At 35.9% G+C, this 20,795-nt stretch overlaps 1 protein-coding gene across 4 annotated transcripts in view; it reads left to right on the plus strand.

Moving 5' to 3' along the window:
- LOC150095706 (DNA excision repair protein ERCC-6-like) overlaps positions 1-20,795 on the plus strand; it is a 269,923-nt gene that overhangs the window by 197,628 nt on the left and 51,500 nt on the right. For all 4 annotated transcript variants that reach the window (XM_090409872.1, XM_090409870.1, XM_090409874.1 and 1 more), the window contains exon 16: positions 13,684-13,807. In XM_090409872.1, coding sequence (XP_090265998.1) covers positions 13,684-13,807 — 124 coding nt within the window. The remainder of the gene's footprint in view (positions 1-13,683; positions 13,808-20,795) is intronic.

The following is a 20,795-nucleotide window of genomic DNA, read 5'->3' on the forward strand; positions in this document are numbered from 1 at the left end:
AGGATATAAATTAATTTAAACTTTAATAAATATTTTCCGATATTTCGGCAATGTCACATTGCCATTTTCTAAAGGAACTTACAAAAAAGTTAAGTGCACGTAGGCACTACGACACAGAAACTGGGAATGAAGAAGTGAAGCTATTGTTCTCCTAACAGTCCTGAATGGTGCCCTCTAGTGGGCTAAGTAGGTGTTCTTGGCCGTTGGACTGAAGGTCTGCAGATGTAGGTCTCCCAAATTTGGGGCAGTCGCATACAACCAAATTTGTTGAGGTTTGGAGAATTTCTTAGGGCTGAGGCTGATTCCATAAAGAGTCTTTCAAATTTGTATTTGCTACGGTGTATCACTATAACTTTCTTCCACCATATTCTGTGGCGTGTATCCAGAGCATGGTCCGCAAGCCCAGAATGACTGTATCTGTGAAAACGGATGTAGTCCTTGTGTTCCGAAATTCTGATATTCGCTATCCTGCCTGTTCGGCCAAAGTAAGACAGTTTACAACTGCAAGGGATCTGGTAAACACCAGGTAGGTCTAGGGAAAGTGGTTGGTCTTTAGTGGAGCGGATAAGGGATGCCAATTTTCTGTAAGGTTTGTAACAGGAGGTCAGGTCATATTTTTTTAAGATTTTGGTAATCTTTTCCGAGGTACCTCGGATGTAGGGAATGGTGATGGATTTAGAGTAATCCTTGTTGTGGAGGAGGGGAAGGGATCTGTGGTTTGTAGGTTCTAATATTTTTTTGGGGGGGGTAGCCATTGGCTGAGAAAGTGTTGAGGATGTGATTTAGTTCAGTGTTTAGGGCCAAGTCATTTGAACAGATTAGTTTAGCCCTGTTGTATAGTGTTTTCACTACTCCATATTGTTGTGAGGTGGGGGGGATTGTTGGTGAATGTATCTGCCTGTATGGGTGGGTTTTCTGTAGACTGAGAAAACCAAGGATTCATTAGGCTGGCGGGTGACTAGTGTGTCTAGGAAAGGGGAAGCTGTTGTTTTCCTCTTTTTCCAGAGTGAATTTGATTCTGGGGTGTTGGTTGTTTAAGTGTGTTAAGAAGGAGAGAAGTGTTTCAGAGCCATGTGGCCAAATAGCGAACACATCATCAACGTAGTGAAGCCATATGGTTGGTTTTTGTGGGGCAGAGGCTAAGGCTTTTTCTTCAAAGGTCTCCATAAAGAAATTGGCCAAGGGTGGGGAGAGTGGTGAACCCATGGCTGTCCGCTCTATTTGTTTGTAGAATTTTTTTTTTTTTTTCTGCCAAACGAAATAGCCTGAGTTCATTGTGAACTGAAATAAGGCTGAGATATCGGGAGAAAATTTAGTTTGGATTAGCTCTAAAGTTTCCTTGAGTGGGATATTTGTAAATAAAGAGGACACATCAAAGCTGACCATTATGTCAGTATGTTGGAGTGTAAGGTTTTCTATGCTGGCTTTGAAATGGGCTGAGTTTTTTATGTGTGATGGTGTGTTGCCAGTATAGTGTGTGAGCTCCTTGGCCAAATGTTTAGCTAGTTTGTATGTGGGGGAATCAATGCCATCCACTATGGGACGTAATGGCACATTTTCTTTGTGTATTTTTGGGAGTCCATAAATACGGGTGGATATAGAGTTAAACAGCTTTAATCTGTTGGTAACTTCTACAGGCCAAGAATGACTCTCTTAAGGAGCCTGTGAAGTTTTCTAATTTGAGAGTTGGTGGGATTGTAATTGATAGGGAGGTAAGTGGGCCGATCTAATAGAAGAGCATTCAGTTTACCTGTGTAGTCCTTTTGGTTAAGTACTACAGTTGCATTACCCTTATCCGCTTTGGTGATAACTAATTCTTTATTATTCTTCATTTCCTGTAGAGCTTTATATTCCTTGTTTGATATGTTGGTTTTTGGTGGTCTTGCTTTTGAAAGGACACAGGCTACATCCAGTCTTACACTGTTGGCGACTTGGTGTGGAAGGTGGCGGATTCCGCGCTCGATCTGGATCATAATATCCTCACTAGGTATTTTATTGGGAGCAATGGCGAAGTTGTGTCCACATGACAGCGCGTTGAGTGCTTCAGGCTTCAGGGTGACTGAAGAAAGGTTGATTACCGTGTTGGTAGCAGGTTTTGGAAAGACGGTAGAGTTCTTTTTTAATTTTTCGAACTTTTTCATCTGTCGTCTTCGTATTTTTTTAAATTCTTTTTCGGCAGTGGTACATGAGACGTCCTGTAAAATCGACCAAAGTTCGTGGTTCAAAGTGCGCGAAAGCTCATCTTCGACGGCACGAATAGCTTCGTTAATGTCCACTAAGAGCGACCGTGTGGCGGTGATTTGTTCGCGTAGATAGCGCGGTTATATATTCGGAGAGCTTTTTGTGACACAAACCGGTGCTTAAATTTTACACAGTTCGGGATTACTTTATTATCCCGGCAGCGTTTCAGGAACACTAGACGATTTAATTGTCTAGACAGCTTCAATTTCAATTTACCGTATTGGCGGGCCTTCCGTGTGATTGTATCTCCGTGGATGATGTTGATTCTCGTAGATAGGCTTATACGTTGGTTATGCATTATTAAAACACTTCAGGAATAGAACAACGTAGTTAAGGATATAAATTAAACTTTAATAAATATTTTCCGATATTTCGGTAATGTCACATTGCCATTTTCTAAAGGAACTTACAAAAAAGTTACGTGCACGTAGGCACTACAACACAGAAACTGGGAATGAAGAAGTGAAGCTATTGTTCTCCTAACAGTCCTGAATGGTGCCCTCTAGCGGGCTAAGTAGGTGTTCTTGGCCGTTGGGCTGAAGGTCTGCAGATGTAGGTCTCCCAAATTTGGGGCAGTCGCATACAACCAAATTTGTTGAGGTTTGGAGAATTTCTTAGGGCTGAGGCTGATTCCATAAAGAGTCTTTCAAATTTGTATTTGCTACGGTGTATCACTGTAGCTTTCTTCCACCGTATTCTGTGGCGTGTTTCCAGAGCATGGTCCGCAAGCCCAGAATGACTGTATTTGTGAAAACGGATGTAGTCCTTGTGTTCCGAAATTCTGATATTCGCTGTCCTGCCTGTTTGGCCAAAGTAAGACAGTTTACAACTGCAAGGGACCTGGTAAACACCAGGTAGGTCTTGGGGAAGTGGTTGGTCTTTAGTGGAGCAGATAAGGGATGCCAATTTTCTGTAAGGTTTGCAACAGATTTTGTTTTTTTAAGATTTTGGTAATCTTTTCCGAGGTGCCTCGGATGTAGGGAATGGTGATGGATTTAGAGTAATCCTTGTTGTGGGGGAGGGGAAGGGATCTGTGGTTTGTAGGTTCTAATATTTTTTAGATTTTTTTGGGGTGTAGCCATTGGCTGAAAAAGTGTTGAGGATGTGATTTAGTTCAGTGTTTATGGCCAAGTCGTTTGAACAGATTAGTTTAGCCCTGTTGTATAGTGTTTTCACTACTCCATATTGTTGTGGAGATCGGCCCACTTACCTCCCTATCAATTACAATCCCACCAACTCTCAAATTAGAAAACTTCACAGGCTCCTTAAGAGAGTCACTTCTTGGCCTGTAGAAGTTACCAACAGATTAAAGCCGTTTAACTCTATATCCCCCCGTATTTACGAACTCCCAAAAATACACAAAGAAAATGTGCCATTACGTCCCATAGTGGATGGTATTGATTCCCCCGCATACAAACTAGCTAAACATTTGGCCAAGGAGCTCACACACTATACTGGCAACACACCATCACACATAAAAAACTCAGCCCATTTCAAAGCCAGCATAGAAAACCTTACACTCCAACATACTGACATAATGGTCAGCTTTGATGTGTCCTCTTTATTTACAAATGTCCAACTCAAGGAAACTTTAGAGCTAATCCAAACTAAATTTTCTCCCGATATCTCAGCCTTATTTCAGTTCACAATGAACTCAGGCTATTTCGTTTGGCAGAAAAAATTCTACAAACAAATAGAGGGGACAGCCATGGGTTCACCACTCTCCCCACCCTTGGCCAATTTCTTTATGGAGACCTTTGAAGAAAAAGCCTTAGCCTCTGCCCCACAAAAACCAACCATATGGCTTCGCTACGTTGATGATGTGTTCGCTATTTGGCCACATGGCTCTGAAACACTTCTCTCCTTCTTAACACACTTAAACAACCAACACCCCAGAATCAAATTCACTCTGGAAAAAGAGGAAAACAACAGCCTCCCTTTCCTAGACACACTAGTCACCCGCCAGCCTAATGGATCCTTGGTTTTCTCAGTCTACAGAAAACCCACCCGTACAGGCAGATACACCAACAATCCCCCCCCCCCCTCACAACAATATGGAGTAGTGAAAACACTATACAACAGGGCTAAACTAATCTGTTCAAATGACTTGGCCTTAAACACTGAACTAAATCACATCCTCAGCATTTTCTCAGCCAATGGCTACCCCCCCCCCCCCAAAAAAAAATCTAAAAAAATATTAGAACCTACAAACCACAGATCCCTTCCCCTCCCCCACAACAAGATTACTCTAAATCCATCACATCTGAGGCACCTCGGAAAAGATTACCAAAATCTTAAAAAAACATGACCTGACCTCCTGTTGCAAACCTTACAGAAAATTAACATCCCTTATCCGCTCCACTAAAGACCAACCAGTTCCCCTAGACCTACCTGGTGTTTACCATGTCCCTTGCAGTTGTACACTGTCTTACTTTGGCCAAACAGGCAGGACAGCGAATATCAGAATTTCGGAACACAAGGACTACATCCGTTTTCACAGATACAGTCATTCTGGGCTTGCGGCCATGCTCTGGATACACGCCACAGAATACGGTTGAAGAAAGCTACAGTGATACACCGTAGCAAATACAAATTTGAAAGACTCTTTATGGAATCAGCCTCAGCCCTAAGAAATTCTCCAAACCTCAACAAATTTGGTTGTATGCGACTGCCCCAAATTTGGGAGACCTACATCTGCAGACCTTCAGCCCAACGGCCAAGAACACCTACTTAGCCCACTAGAGGGCACCATTCAGGACTGTTAGGAGAACAATAGCTTCACTTCTTCATTCCCAGTTTCTGTGTTGTAGTGCCTACGTGCACGTAACTTTTTTGTAAGTTCCTTTAGAAAATGGCAATGTGACATTGCCGAAATATCCGAAAATATTTATTAAAGTTTAATTTAATTTATATCCTTAACTACGTTGTTCTATTCCTTAAGTGTTTTAATAATGCATAACCAACGTATAAGCCTGTCTACGAGAGGCAACGATGTAAAATCAATATTTCTAATAATAATTATAATAAGCTAATGCTTTTTTTTATTATTCCCTTATAGGGAGTGAATGAGTGAGGCCTTTTAACCCTATCTAGCTTTTGGAGACTGAGTGGGCAGTTCAATCTCCACCACTAGCCAATCAGAAATAGCTGACCCATAACTATCACTAATTATAGGTGGCCACTGATGAAGAGACTGGCAAACAAGTGCTTCTATCTCTTGGTACCTAACCCTAACAGGATATGTTACTGTCTGAAATAATGTTGGTTCTAGGGTCAATTTTATTGAGTTTATGAGACGAAAAACCCAAGTTTCCAGGAGAAAAAACCCGCTTGCCCATTCCAGAGATTGACTAACTCGGGAACCAGTCGAAGAAAGGCTTAGAAAAAATTCCTCCTGTCGGCGACTAGACTTGAACTAAAAGTCTATATTCGGACTGCCTAGCACAGAGGATGCAAGCACCCTTCCACTGAGCTACACAGTCCTCTGATATTTCTTTCTGTTGCCAATAATTTTGCTCGTTATATAATAATTTTTGTAGATACGCAGCAGACCGATGTTCTCTGATCCATTATCCAAGTTTTTAATTAGTTTTCAATTTTGGCCATTTTGCTAATTTTCTGAGGACATTGGGTTTTTCAGAATTTACTTATATTGATTGCTGCTCTTGTTTCCTCCAAATTCATACCATTTTTTCTGCAGGTGGAGGCACAAAGTGCCACTCCGCTGCTTGTTTGCCATTCTTTTTTGCATACTCAATCACACCACGCTTAAACACGATCATATATGCTTCGTAGAATCCATGCGGTATAATAAAAAGTAAACATAATGTATTGATTACTAGTTTAAATGTGCGACCATTAACAACCATGCAACTATTCAAACTGATCACGTATTACCGACAAGCAATGCTACACTGTAACTACACGTATGAAAAAGCATATCAGTGTATAAGACGCACTGGTTTATAGGATGCATCCTAATTTCAGGTAAATTTCAGGTACAAAAAAAAAGCATGTTTTGTAAGGTGAAAAATATGGTATATCTGTAAAATCTCAATTTTACATTGGTTTTAGACCTAAATAATGTAGAAAAAAAATAATGTAAGATTTCTTTTGTCTGAATAGAAATTTTACTGTATTGAAAATTGTGTTAAAATATTGTACTTAAAATTAGTAACTAATTTATGAGAATAACATTGTAACTAAGTTATGAGAATAATGTATCAGAAAAGTTCACAACAACTTGTGAACAAATTGATCACCTAAGGCAAGGACCTTCAACGAAAAGACCAGAGTGACGTCACCGTACTGACGGATAATTACGGACATTCGAAGGTTGGGAACAAAGAGCAACGAGCATATAAGGGATGGAAAGGGAGAAAGAAAAAAATATAGGAAGGAGTTTGTTTTTTAGGAGCAGATTACAATGACCACTGCTGCCACAACTGCTTGTGCGTTGGTTGCCTTATCGGCTGAGTGGAAGAGAGGAAATGAGACGATGATGCAGAGTATAACTGGAGGCTTGGCACCCACCATTGGAGCTACATCATCAGTGATTCCTCTAGAATATTCCGGAAGGCTTCCAAGGAGCATCTGACAAGAGTTGTCCCACCGCATAGCTGACCGTGATTCCTGTGAAAGATTTGATGTCTGGTCAGTGAATAAGCCACCAGCAGAGCAAGAGAAATAGAGCACAGAAATGTCCAAGACACGAACATGTCCCATGTAATGGAAAGGATTCTAGCTATACCCCAACAGAGGTTTAGTTCATGAAAGAGGACTGTGCATTTACAGAAAGAACTATGAGTATACTAGTGATATTGTTGTTAATTCCTTTGAAACTTAGATAAGTAAAAATTGTAAGTGTCATAAAAGGTCGGTGGAAAAGTTTTGATAAGTGTTGTATAGTAACAGGGTAAAATGGTAAAATGTTTATATTTCAATGATTTAGTAGTTTTGTTGAAGTTAGATATGTTTCGAAAGTTAGTTATTCCCCACTGTACTGTAATCTCAACTGTTTAGTTAAAATAAGTTTTGGTTTAACAACAATGGATCTGATCATTTGCTAATGCACTATCTCAAATAAAATTCATACCTGTGTGCACATGTTGATTTAGAATAGCCACGACTTGCTGTATAGTTGAGAGGATTTTAGCTCGGACCTTACCTTTGTTCATACTCTTATTATTCTTAGACCATGTTATTTCTTCCAGGCTGGTGCAGTCGTTAATAAAAATAAATTTGTCTGGTAGAAGAATCTGAGAGGATAAGTGTACTGCAATTGTTTAGCCAGCGATAGTTGGGGGGAAAAAAAAAAAAAAAAAGGGCAGCTTAGCGAGTGGTAGGAGCAAAGGCCAGGGGTAAGAAAGAAACAGGAAAATAAAGCTTTAAGATAGAAGGGCTTTGCGAACAATGAAAGTAAGGAAGGTTATGGATTAACGAGAATAGGTGAAACTTAGTAGATAGCAAAGGTTTTTATAATGCTGCAGCTGACAAAGCATATTAGTAACGAATAAGGAAAACCATACATACATACATGTAAAATAGGTAATGAATGATAAAATATTATATATCTTCTCCTAGGCACTGGTAATGAACTCAGCCTGTCTTATTATTATTATTATTCGTGACACCTCCAAGGAGTCCAAAGACTCATTGCTGGAGGACACCTACTATACAACACTCCATCTCCACTACCAATCACCTACATCAATGCCATCTACTGCCCACAACCACCACCACAGCTAGTATTTTTGTCTGTAAATTGCGTGTGTTCTAAAGGGCCGATTTGTCTGTATGCGCGATGAAAAACCCGAGTTTCCAGGAGAAAAACCCTGCTACCTCCGTATGAGATCGGCTAACTTGCCTTCAATTAAAAAAGTCCATATAAAGCTTCCTCCCGTCATGACAAGAATCGAACATAGGTCTTTTCTAATCGAAGGGCACAACGTACTGTCGTTCTTCCAATTGTGCTACGTAGGTACTTTATGCTAAATTCTATAATAGTCTGTACAAGCTTGGCAGCTTTTACAACATCTGGATGTGTTTGATGAAAAATGAGTGATTTAGCCTTCATAGAGCATAATATTCCTTGTTGGAGTTGGATAAGAGATGTATAGATTAGTGGTAAATGTACTGTATAAACATTTTTCTTCTACTATTGTTCACCTCTGAGGTAAGCTGGATAGTTGTCCAGCAGTTTGAGAAGAATTTTGTCATCTTCCAGTAGAGCTACAGATGTCCAATTGTCTGGTAGAAGAGTCTACCAGAAGAAGATTCACACACACACACAAATAAAATAAAATTTCAAACCTTAACATAATCTCAGTGATAATCCAACCATTTTTATTTGCATGGGATAAATTTTTAATGTCTTTTAAGGCCCTAGAACATTTAATTTTTCCTATCATCTGTGGCTTATATCACTGCATGCCTGCTAATTTTGAGCACACCATAGTAACTCTATCCTTATGTAAATTCTGTTGGACCCCTCTTCGTCCTTAATATCCTTTGCAATGTGCATCACTGGCTTCGGACTGAGGTGCTCATCAGCTACAAGTTTAGAAAATTCATCCACTTTCAGTGGCTAATTCTTGGTTTTCAGACTTTTTTCCCACATGTTCCCGTTAACATGCTATCTGCCAAGCCTGCCTTGTCACTCTCTTTGAAACCATTCCATCACTACTCAGTCATGCTCAGTACTCTTACCATTTTTCATATTTTTTTGCCTCTCATTTGTTTCTTGGAATCTCTGTCTGCAAAGAATTTTAGTATTTTGTCCCTTTTTTATATTGTAAACAGTAGATGAACCAGTACTATATTTTCCACCCCAAAACACTGTTCATGTTGTTGCAACACTTCTTCCTTATCTTATATCAATATGGACTTGTGCTTTCACTTAACTTCACCACTGAATATAAGAAAAATAAGTAAAGAATCACTAAAAATTGAAGGATTACCACTAATTGCAGATATAAGCAATGAAGGAGTGTAAACCACATGCAATGACATGTTTTGCGACCTAGTGAACTAGTTGAGGGGTTGCTGGAATTTCAAGTGCACTGTCATAATTATGTATGGACTAAAGGAGGTGCTGGACAATTCTTTGTTGGAAAATCAATGATGTACCTATATATATATATTTATAAAATTAATATTTAACTGACTAGAACCCGAGAAAGTATAACACAAAAAACTTTAATAAATCACAACTAGTTTCATCGGTGTCCCGACTTCTTCAGGTGAGTAAGAAATAACACAAAACTTATAAAACTAACAAGGTAAAAAACATGGACTTTCCAGCTTAATAAAAAGAAGAAGAATAGTAACAGTCATATTTGAATAGGTGACCGTGTGCTATTGTTAGCATAAGTTGAATGTATGTGACAGCTAATTTTTATCAGAATCCTCCTTCCAACAGACTCATCCATCAAAAGCTAACCATTTTCACCTAAATTATACCTACAATTATCTACCTGCAGTTCATAACTTTCAATCATGGACCATTTATCCTCTAACAGTAACAATCAAATATGACTGTTACTATTCTTCTTCTTTTTATTAAGCTGGAAAGTCCATGTTTTTTACCTTGTTAGTTTTATAAGTTTTGTGTTATTTCTTACTCACCTGAAGAAGTCGGGACACCGATGAAACTAGTTGTGATTTATTAAAGTTTTTTGTGTTATACTTTCTCGGGTTCTAGTCAGTTAAATATTAATTTTATAAATGTATACATCCCGAGTCAATCCTAATAACTATATTTATATATATATATATATATATATATATATATATATTTTTTTTTTTAGGAAACTAAAAAAATGCAGTTAATTCCAAAGAACTGTAATTTGGGCTGAAAGGCCTAGCTGTGTGATAATTGTTGAAGTGCGATAAAAGTTGAATTGTGGAGTCATGCTGACTGTGAGAGAAATCAGTCATTAATATCATATTATGTAAATATGGAAATTGTTGACCTGAAGAGAACTGCATGGAGATAAAAATATCATGGGTGGAATTGTCTGGAGAATTAATATTCTGTAGTTGATTTGTTAGAGGATAAATGGTCCATGATTGAAAGTTATGAACTGCAGGTAGATAATTGTAGGCATAATTTAGGTGAAAATGGTTAGCTTTTGATGGATGAGTCTGTTGGAAGGAGGATTCTGATAAACAGAATTTTTGCATTGTCTTGTCCTATTACCATCAACTAGATAAATAATTGTAATATGACAGAGAAGGGGATGTTATTGCCAGTTGGGGAAAGATTTAGACTATGAGATCAGTTCCTGTTTAAGACTGTGTGGTCTTGATAAGCATGGGATCTATGTGTAACTTAGAGATAAGGAAAAGCAAAATATGGAAGAACTGACTGAAATAAAACTTGGAGTAACTTTGTAATAGTTATTTGAAGCAGTATGTATATGAACTATAAAGAAAATAGGATTTTGGATTTCATGATATTGCAGAATTGGTGATAAACCATATTATTCAGAACTGATAATTAGAAGTTTTGATGGAATTTCAAGAAAGCTTACTTTGAGAGTATAAGAGAATTGAGATGAGAGATTGAATGGAGGTGACACTAATGCAAAATGTGTAACTCTTATTAAATACATCTTTTATTATTATTATTAATAATAATATGTGATACCTCCATGGAGTTCAAAGTGTTCAAAGTTCAACGGGGGGGTTAAGTTGTGAGTTCGAGTTCACGACTGCATAATTGTTTCACACCTAAACATATTTAAGAAATTGCTTCTTGTTTTGATTTTCTTTCATAAACTAAATGTCCTAAATGGCACAGCTAAAAAATATAAATGTTTTAGGATACTAAGGGGAGCAAGAGCTTAGATACCTTGTATTTTGGTGATATTACGTATAGTAAGAAATTTGTTACAGACAAGATAAAAAAATAAACTTGTAAGAGGAATTAACAATTATAGGATGGTAAAAGGGGGACACAACACTAACACTTTACAAATTCCAAATCAAACTGATCTTAGAATATTGCTGTCACATTTGAGGTAGTGTACCAAAGCCATTAAGAATTCTTATTATATATAGAGAGCAATCACAAATTATCTAAATGCAGTTTGCTTCACATACTCCTTTCCATTTGCTTTCTCATAGGTGCTCTGCCTCTGCATTATGCCTCCTGCTCCACCTCCTTTTTTTAATAGGTACTTTATGGATGTTGCTTCATTGTCCTGGCCACTACCATTTCTCCATTCTTCTAATCATGCAAGCAGGTAGTCACTGGTCAACATTTGTATGCACTTCAACTTCAAACATATTGATTCAACTTTTATCTTTATTTATTCCATTTACCTCTGCTCTTTTGAGCAGTCTTCCTCGATGAGTGTAATCTCCAGCTTTTCATGTAATTGATTAAGATTCCTTCGTAATCAGTTACATGAAAATTTCCCACACATGCCACTATTATGTTATAGATCTTGTGACCACCTGTATATTGAGCCAGTGTGTGTATATGTTACGGTTAAAATGATAAATCTGGTTATTAATAATTACCAGTTAAAGTGAATAATTAGAATTAATCACTTTAACCTGGTAAATGTAATAAAAACATGTTTACAGGTTTTATATATAGGTTTTCATTAAGGTGTGTACATTTCTCCACATTTTCATTGATTTTATGTACCCATAAGCATAATGGGAGATTTAGAAATAATGAGATCACGATTTAACGACCAAGTTAATATGTTGAGATCGAAAAAAAGTACAAATAATCAGTTATTTACAAGAGAAGAGTATTATTTGTTTTTAGCGAAAGTTAAAAAGAACAAAGATAAGGTTTCCAGCAAAACACCCAAAGATTAACAACGGTTATCAAGATTTGATATTGTAAAAATTGGAAATGTTGAAAAACTCGTCGTACCTGTTAAAAATGAAAGAGATCTGATTATGGATTACACTTTCTTGTAGGAAAATTTTAAATTAATTTTAATTCATGACACTCATATTGCCATTGGCCATGGAGGACGAAACAGAATGATGAAAGAGCTTAAAGAGAAGTATAAGAACATCACAGTTGGAATTGTTATGATATATTTGAATTTTGTGAACCCTGCCAAAAGAAATTGAGCATACTAAAAAAAGGGCTCGTTGTTAAACCAATTAAAAGCAGCGAATTTAATTCTAGATGTCAGATTGATTTAATTGATATGCAGTCACAAGCTGATGGCAATTATAAATTTATAATGGTTTATCAAGACCATCTTACAAAATTTGTTCAATTTAGAGCTTTGAAAACAAAACGAGCTGCAGAAGTTGCACATCATCTATTGGATGTATTCACAATATTTGGAGCTCCATGCATCTTGCAAAGTGACAATGGCTGGGAATTCGCGAATAAAATTATTGAAGAAGTCTGCGGAATGTGGAATGGGCTTAAGATTGTTCATGGGAAACCACGGCAAAGTCAATCACAAGGCTCGGTTGAAAGAGCAAACCAAGACATTGAAAAAATGTTATCCACATGGCTTGAAACAAATAAAACAACAAAATGGTCGGAAGGGATAAAATTTATTCTGTTTATGAAAAACAAAGCACATCACTCTGGAATAGATCGCAGTCCCTATGAAGCTATGTTTGGCTGTAAAGCTAAGGTAGGTTTGAAAACATACTTACCAGTCGATACCTTGTCAGAAATCACGAGTGAAGAAGATTTCGAGATGATATTAAAAGATCAAACTAATAAGGATGTTGAATGTGAGAAGATAATCTCAGAGAGGGAAAGCGGTATTAGGACAGAAAATGGTGACAATGTGGAAGTGGAAATAGATGATCCGAGTGATGACTTATCTGTTGGAGATCCAAACAAAAACAGAAATAAGAATGTTAGCCAGATCAAAAGAAAACATTTTTCTGAAACAGGAACGATCAACAAGGAAGATAACAAAATAAAAAAATGTAACTAATGTTGAATTAGAAAATAATGAAAAAAGTAAGGAAAGTACTTCTTTTGCACTCAATGTAATCACAGAAAAAAATTAAAGAATCTCGAAACTCTGCTAAGCGGTCACGTAAGAAGCAAGCTGAAAAAATGTTTAAGGCTTTCAATGACTAAGTTTCCAATTACAAATGTAGGAGAAAATGTTTGGATAAGAATTTAAAAGAATTTAAGAATATAAAAAATTTACCAGACTCCTCTAGGAATTATTCACTTTAACTGGTTAAAGTGATTAATTCTAATTATTCACTTTAACCGGTAATTATTAATAGTAACCGGATTTATCACTTTAACCGTAACACACACGCATATATATATATATATATGCGTGTGTGTTACGCATATATATATATATATATATATGCGTAACACACACGCATAAAACACACGCATATATATATATATATATATATATAATGCATAAATAAATTTTTTATTAACCAGTGCTAAAAATAATTTAATGAAACTTATAGGTTCAGATGGCTCAGCAGCTAGTTCAAATTGAAGCCACACACAATTTGGAGGATAATAAGAAATCTGGCATTTACGTTCGTCCTTACACTCTTCCTGTTAATACATATAAAAAGAGCAATCCAAGTATGTAATTTTATTTTTTTTTTACTTATATCATTTATTTATTTTAGTTATATTTACATATTTAATTATGTTAATTATTGAGGCTGCTAGAATGTGAAGAGAAAATCATTTTAAGAGTAATATGGGTAAATCACTTGAAAATAAGTTATTTAAAATCTTATTTTTAAACTCTTATTTTTGAAAGCACAAAGTTTGAAAAATCTCATTTCCCTATTCAGATTTCAACTATTGTAATTGATTTATGTTAAGTTTCTGAAATAAAAACAAGGCCCATTATTTTCATCAAGGAACCAGAATAAATATTGAAAAGTCAGTTATTAAAACAACCCAGAATTCTGTGGAATTGTAGATAGTCACCATCAACAAGAAGGCTCAATGAAAAAGGTGGAACTAGTAGAAAAATTATAGAAATACCATGTCTACATAATTGTGTTACGAAGGCAAAGAGAAAAACTGAGAATTCTAAATAATGGCAAGATGTTACATTCAGGCAATAGTGATCATGGAAAGGAAAGAGACACTATAATATTCAATACTGAACACAAAGATATATTTTTGAATGCAGGCAACTTGTTGTTTAAGAAATGTTATTAAAGAAATGGTTGTTTAAAGAAATAGAGGGATTTTTTTTGTCATTAGAGTGTAAAGATAACAAAGAAAATGGAAAAGCTGGTTCTTGTTGAAGATATAAACAGCAGAGTAGCAAATTAATCCCAGACATGTGAAAATGTTTTGGCAAAATTTGGAGAAAAAAAGAACAAAGCCAATAATAATAATGGTAAATACCTCTGGATTTTGGTTCAGGACATGGCTGATGATTACTAACACCATGTTTCAACATAAGAATGTGCAGAAATTCACGTGGAGACAAACAAGAAATAAGAAATGTCTTATCGAATATATTGCCGATAGCAATCTCTCTACACTAGTTTCAGAAACAAGAATATACAAGAAATATGAAACAGGAAGTGATCTCCATTTAGATTTTGAGCAGGATTAAAATGAATATCATATTAAAAAGAAAAATATGCAAATATATTAGAGAAATAATGAAAGAATTCATCCCTGGAGAAAGCCGATTGATTTATTCAGTGAAGTTATCTTCAAGGATAGAAGAATCAGAACTTCTAAGAGTTCCTGGACTCAAAGTTTAAGAGGAAATTCTAGAAAAGAAAAATATCAAAATGGGCTGTAATTAAATCAGCATGTGTCCTTACAGGGGGAAATATATATATATATATATATATATATATAAAAGCTATTTACAAAAGTTATGGGAAGACTGGTAATTAGCTTAAGGAATAATTAAAGCAAACTTTAATGAATACCTTAGATAATGTAGGCTAGATAATGTGAAGGAGTGATGTAGAAAGAGCATGCAGGATTTGAGTAACCGTACTGAACAGACAAAGAATGATGAAAAGCATCATACACCAACTGACATTAGACCCATGGACACTGATGATGATTCTTCTTCTTTTTCTTTCCTTCACAATAGTAGCCTTACTACAAAGTGATTATTTTATATATGCTCCATTGCATACAATGCATATGTTACATTATTTGCATGATTTGTTTAACATTTATCTTACATATAGTTTAGTACTATATGTATGTATAATGGACTTACTTGGCTGTATGACATAATTGAAGAAATTTAATGACTAGAAGCCAAGAGATACCAAAATAGAAAAAACCATCTTATTTGAATATACAATTAGTTTCGTCTTCTTAGGAGACTTATCAGGTGCATAACATAAAAAAAAGAGAAATACAAAAAATATACATTACAAGAGAACAGCAGTTATAAATCAACTTGCAAATATATTGCTCACATTTGAAGCTGTTCTGGATGCCATAGCATTGTTGGGCACATTCACGCAAGCATGATCTCCTATATACCAAAGCTGGATAGCTGAAGAGTGAAAATCAGATAGGTTATAGCTAAGGTTAGTATTAAGATGAACTGAGTGAGGACAGTTTCTGTCGATTTCACAATTCTTCTCTCCAGCTCATCATGGCATCTAAAAATGTTTACAGATATGTTCGAAATCACTGGATGAACGATAGAATCTTCATCATTAGGGTGAGCAAAATTAAGAATGTAATTAGATGATAACATGCTGGTTCTAGTTCTACCATATGTGATGTCTCTCACATGCTTTTCCATATGCAACCCAATGGATTTCTCTGTCTGACCAAAATAGGGTACATTGCAGTTACACCAAATATGGTAAACTCTAGGATACATTAGGCTGTTGTGTTTTGATTTAGATGTACCAAGTAAGGAACAGAGTTTGGATAGAGAAGAAGTGCTGATTTTAAATTTCTTGAGAATTTTAGCCAACTTTGATGAAACAGAGCTGATACAAGGCATGTTCAAAAAAAAGACCGAACTTTTGCTATAAAGACTTTATTGCTCATTTACAACATTTTAAGCACTATCCTTTTCAAAGTAGTCCCTCTACTAGCGACACACTATTCCCAACATTTCTTCCATTGTTGGAATGCACTTTCTGGGATGATGCGCAGTTCTCTTATCGCATTTTCCTGAATCTCCCCTATGGTTTGGAAATGATGTCCTTTCAAAGTGATTTTAAGTTTGAGAAACAGGAAAACGTCTGCTGGGGCTGTCTGGTGTTTTGCCATGTAACTGCAGATGAAGAGTGATGCATGAGCCGGTGCATCTAAGTCTGGTTTTTCCACAATTCAGGCCTTTTCCTGGGCACAGCATCCCTCAAACATTCTAAAACTTCCTGATACAACTCTTTGTTTACCATCTGACCACGTGGTGCAGATTCATAATGGACAATGCCTTTCCAATAAAAAAATACAGCCAACATCACCTTGATCTTTGACCGACTCATCCGTTGACACTTAAAATACTCATAGCACTGCGTTTGGCTCATACAGTCCTCCCCGTATGCTTAGTTAAGCAATTGAAATGTCTCTGTAAAATTTTTACCAAGTTTGCAGCAAAATTTCACACACACACACACACACATTGTTCTTTAAGCTCTTTCTTTGTCACTAATCCGACAAATAGCTTATGCACGTTCTCATTCAGCAGATGTAACTTGACAACTAATGCTCATAGCAGAACAGGGAAAATGGTAATTTGTTGTCAAAATCCAAAAAATTAGAATAATCAAAGAAAATGTGTTGAATGATTTGCAATTCTAATTTATTACATAGAAAATAATTATTGCCAAATATGTATTAGTATCATCTTAGTCTGCTTACTGTGTAGATTTTATAACCATGTAAACACATAAAAATGTAATATAAATTATAAGAAACTGTTATTTGAAAACATTCATGAAATTAGAATAATTTTTAACATGGTTAATAATATTAGAATAATGTGAAAATAAATGCACAGAAATTACTGTCAAAGGGAAACAACATGATAATTAGTACTTTGTTGCATCTCCCTTAGCTTTTATGACTGTTCGTAAATTGCTGGACATATTATTTACTAGCGGTTCACAGTCTTTTTATATCAAAACATGCTCATATGGTCTGCAGGATAGAAATGTGTTAATTTTGTTCATTTTGGGACAACTTCTTGAAGATGTTTCTTCATAATTCCCTATAAATTCCCATTGGAGTTTAAATCTGGTGAGTTTGTTGGCCAAGGAATTATATTGATTTGCCTTTCATTGAGCCAACTAGTGATGGTCTTGGTAGTGTGACAAGAAGCTGAATATTGCTGAAAAAGAACATCATCACATAAATCTTCCGATGCTGATAGCATAAAGTGCTCAAGAATTTCTTGGTACACTTTGGAATTGAATCTTTCATACACAATACACAGCCTATCTGGCCCCTCTGTGGTCATACAAGCCCATACCATGACAGAGGTTGCAAATTTCACCAAATGTTTCATGCTTTCTTTATCAAATGCTGTTTGCTTAAGATGTCAAACATATATATATATATATATATATACCTTGGGACCATGTGACACATAAAACATACTTTCATCACTATTTTCCAGTCCTCTTGACCCCATAACAGTCTTTGCTTCCATCATCTCACTCTTGCTGCCTTTTGTTGGAAGTCAATAAGTCAAAAGCGGCTTCATCTTAGGCACACATGATTTAAAACCCAATTTGTGAAGTTGTCTCAACGTTGTAAATTTAGACACATTCACACCTAGTTCTCTCCATCTCCTGTGAAAATACCTTACACTTCAGAAGCAGCTTTGATTCACAATATTCTTCAATCTCCTCTCATCTCTTGATGTAGTTATCACATTTCAGCCAGTATTGCAGCAATTATTTTGAAAACTCCAGTTAATAGAATACTGTCTCAATACTCTACTCACGCTTGCTTGAGAATGTTTCAATCCCTTAGTTATAAACTGTTGAGTTTGGCCTTCTTTGTGTAGAGACTTACAAAACTTCTTAGCTTCCGAATGTTACTCGTTTGACCCATATTTAGCAAATGATTAACTGAAATCCACATGCAAACAATTCCTCACACACGTGTCAGTCCCGTAGCTACTGAAATGTATGCTATATATCTATGCTTGCTTCAAAACCATTCAGAAAATTTGGAATATTCTAATATTTTGAACCATATTAAAAATTATTCTAATTTTGTGATTGTTTTCAAATAAGTTTCTTATAATTTATATTATATTTTATGTTTACATGGTTATATAATCTACAAAGTACGTAGATTTAGATAATGCTAATTCATATTTGATAATAATTATTTTCTGTGCAATAAATTTGAATTGCAAATCATTCAACACATTTTCTTTGATATTTATATTTTTATTCAGTTCCTGCAGTCTTAGAACCTCCCTTATGCAAGGGTATTATTTTGTCCTCTTTCCACTCCCTTGGAACTCTACCAGAGCTTAGAGTGAAATTAAACAGCCTAGTTACCATTGCCAATTTCCTTGCACATTCTTGCAAAACCCAAGCTGATATCCCATCTAATCCCACAGCAGTATTTACCATTGAGATTCTGCAGTATCCTAAATACCTCCAATTCATTCACCTTTGTTCCCACATTGGTATCTGTCACATATATTAAAAGCAGTAACCTCACTTGGATGATATACCCTTGCAAAGTGATCACTCAGTAACTCGACTATTTTATTTGCTTCATTAAATTTAATGAGTGACTATCATCACTCATTAAGTTTAATGTTCCATAGTCATTATTTTTCTTACTTTCAACATAACAGATCTCTGGGATTTCTTTGGCGTGCTTGGCTAGATTCTTCTCATAATCTGATTTTGCCTTCCTTTTTATGTATGGTTACCTTTCTTGCCTGAGCCTTGTGCTGTTCATAAGCTTGCTGGTCACTTTTCTATTTATATACCCTCCACAGCATTTTCTTCTTCTGCAGCTCGTGCTTAATGCTATTATTCATCCATCTAACTCCTACTTGGTTAACTCTCGTTATGTTAAGTATACAATTTAATATTGCTTCCTGTAGATGATCCTTAACTATTTCCCATGCACTGCTAACATGCTTACACTGCAGTGTTTTATGCTATAGCACAGATTCAAGTTTCTTCCTAAGCTTAATAATCACCTGCTTTGGTTCCATATATCTTCGTCTTGACAGAATATTCCTTGTTGTACAATCTCCCAAGTCAATACCACATGGTCACTTTTACCAGTCACATTGGTTATGGATAGATCTTCTGAACTTATGACCAGGTCCAATATTCTCGCATCCCTAGTCTCCACCCCCCCCCCCATCACATGGCTGCCTCAAGTAATTATCTCTCAGTAGGTGTATAAATTCCATTTCCTTTCTGCCATGTGATCTTTCTTCCTTCCAGTCTATATCTCCATAATTGAAGTCTCCCACAATGATTTCATATGGTTATAATTTTGTCAATGTTAGTTCTAGAATATGTTTGTTCTGTCACTTGCATAGTTATTGTTAATAGCCTCCTGTGGAGTTAGGAGATTCAACTCATCCACCAAAAATGAATTAGTGGGACTCTTTTTTTTTTTGTAGTAAGCAGTGTAGTCTTTAAAAGTCTGGAAGATTACTGTAACATAGAGTACAAGCACTGCTTTTCTGAAACATTACTAAATAGCTGAGAATACTGAAACTGTCTTCTCAACAAGGGATTATATCCTTAAAAAATAAAAATATCCTCGTATGTTTCCTGTTATCACATTTTTTCAGGAGCAGTACAAAAAATTTAACCATTCTGTAAAATCACACATGAATGTTTTATGTATCATGCTCACTTTTACAAGGTTTGCTTTTGAAGAAAAATTAGCTGCGAAAGATACTTTTCAGTTATGTAAATTGTATTCAAAATGCAAATTATATGTTATTCACATTTGTGACATGAGCATAATACGTATGTAATGTGAGGTCATGTTGTGAATCTTGGGAAACGAGCATGCACACAAGGTATAAAACTTGTATAAAAGCTGTCGCTTTGGAAGACAGAGTTGTCGCCATGTGGGCGTCATTATGAAGTTGTCGGTAAGAAGGAGAAATGACAGGAAAGTGTATTTGTCAGATAAAATTTGTTTTAATTATTAAAATTGTTTTATTTATCAAATAAAACATTTGTTAGCGAAAAGGGCATTCATTGTCAACCGAGGTCGTCCTCATTGCTAGAAAAAGGAAGTTCATTCGATAGAAGAAATTGGCAGCCAGGTAAAGAGAATCCACAGGAAAGATGAAATAGAAATGGGCAAGAAGGTAAAGAATATTTGTCATTCAAGTGATAAGGAACTGTGCAACAAATATATGCTGAGGTGATAATTATATTTCAGGAGAATTCTGAATTCGTAGTGGAACCTCAGAAAGTTGGAATTGCGTTTGGACTAATCAAATAATGTGTTTCCATTACTTGTTGTGAAACAGTAAAGAAGAGTTGCTGATTGGATGATCATGAATATCAGACTAAATCAGTATAGTTCTGGTGTTTAGACTATACCTTCTATACATTATTAAACCCATCTGTATTCCTCACTAGAGCAAATAATAAGC

Source organism: Typopeltis vanoorti, chromosome 20 (assembly GCF_054136105.1).
Source record: "Typopeltis vanoorti isolate ZY-2024b chromosome 20, IOZ_Tvanoo_1.0, whole genome shotgun sequence".
NCBI lineage: Eukaryota > Metazoa > Arthropoda > Arachnida > Uropygi > Thelyphonidae > Typopeltis > Typopeltis vanoorti.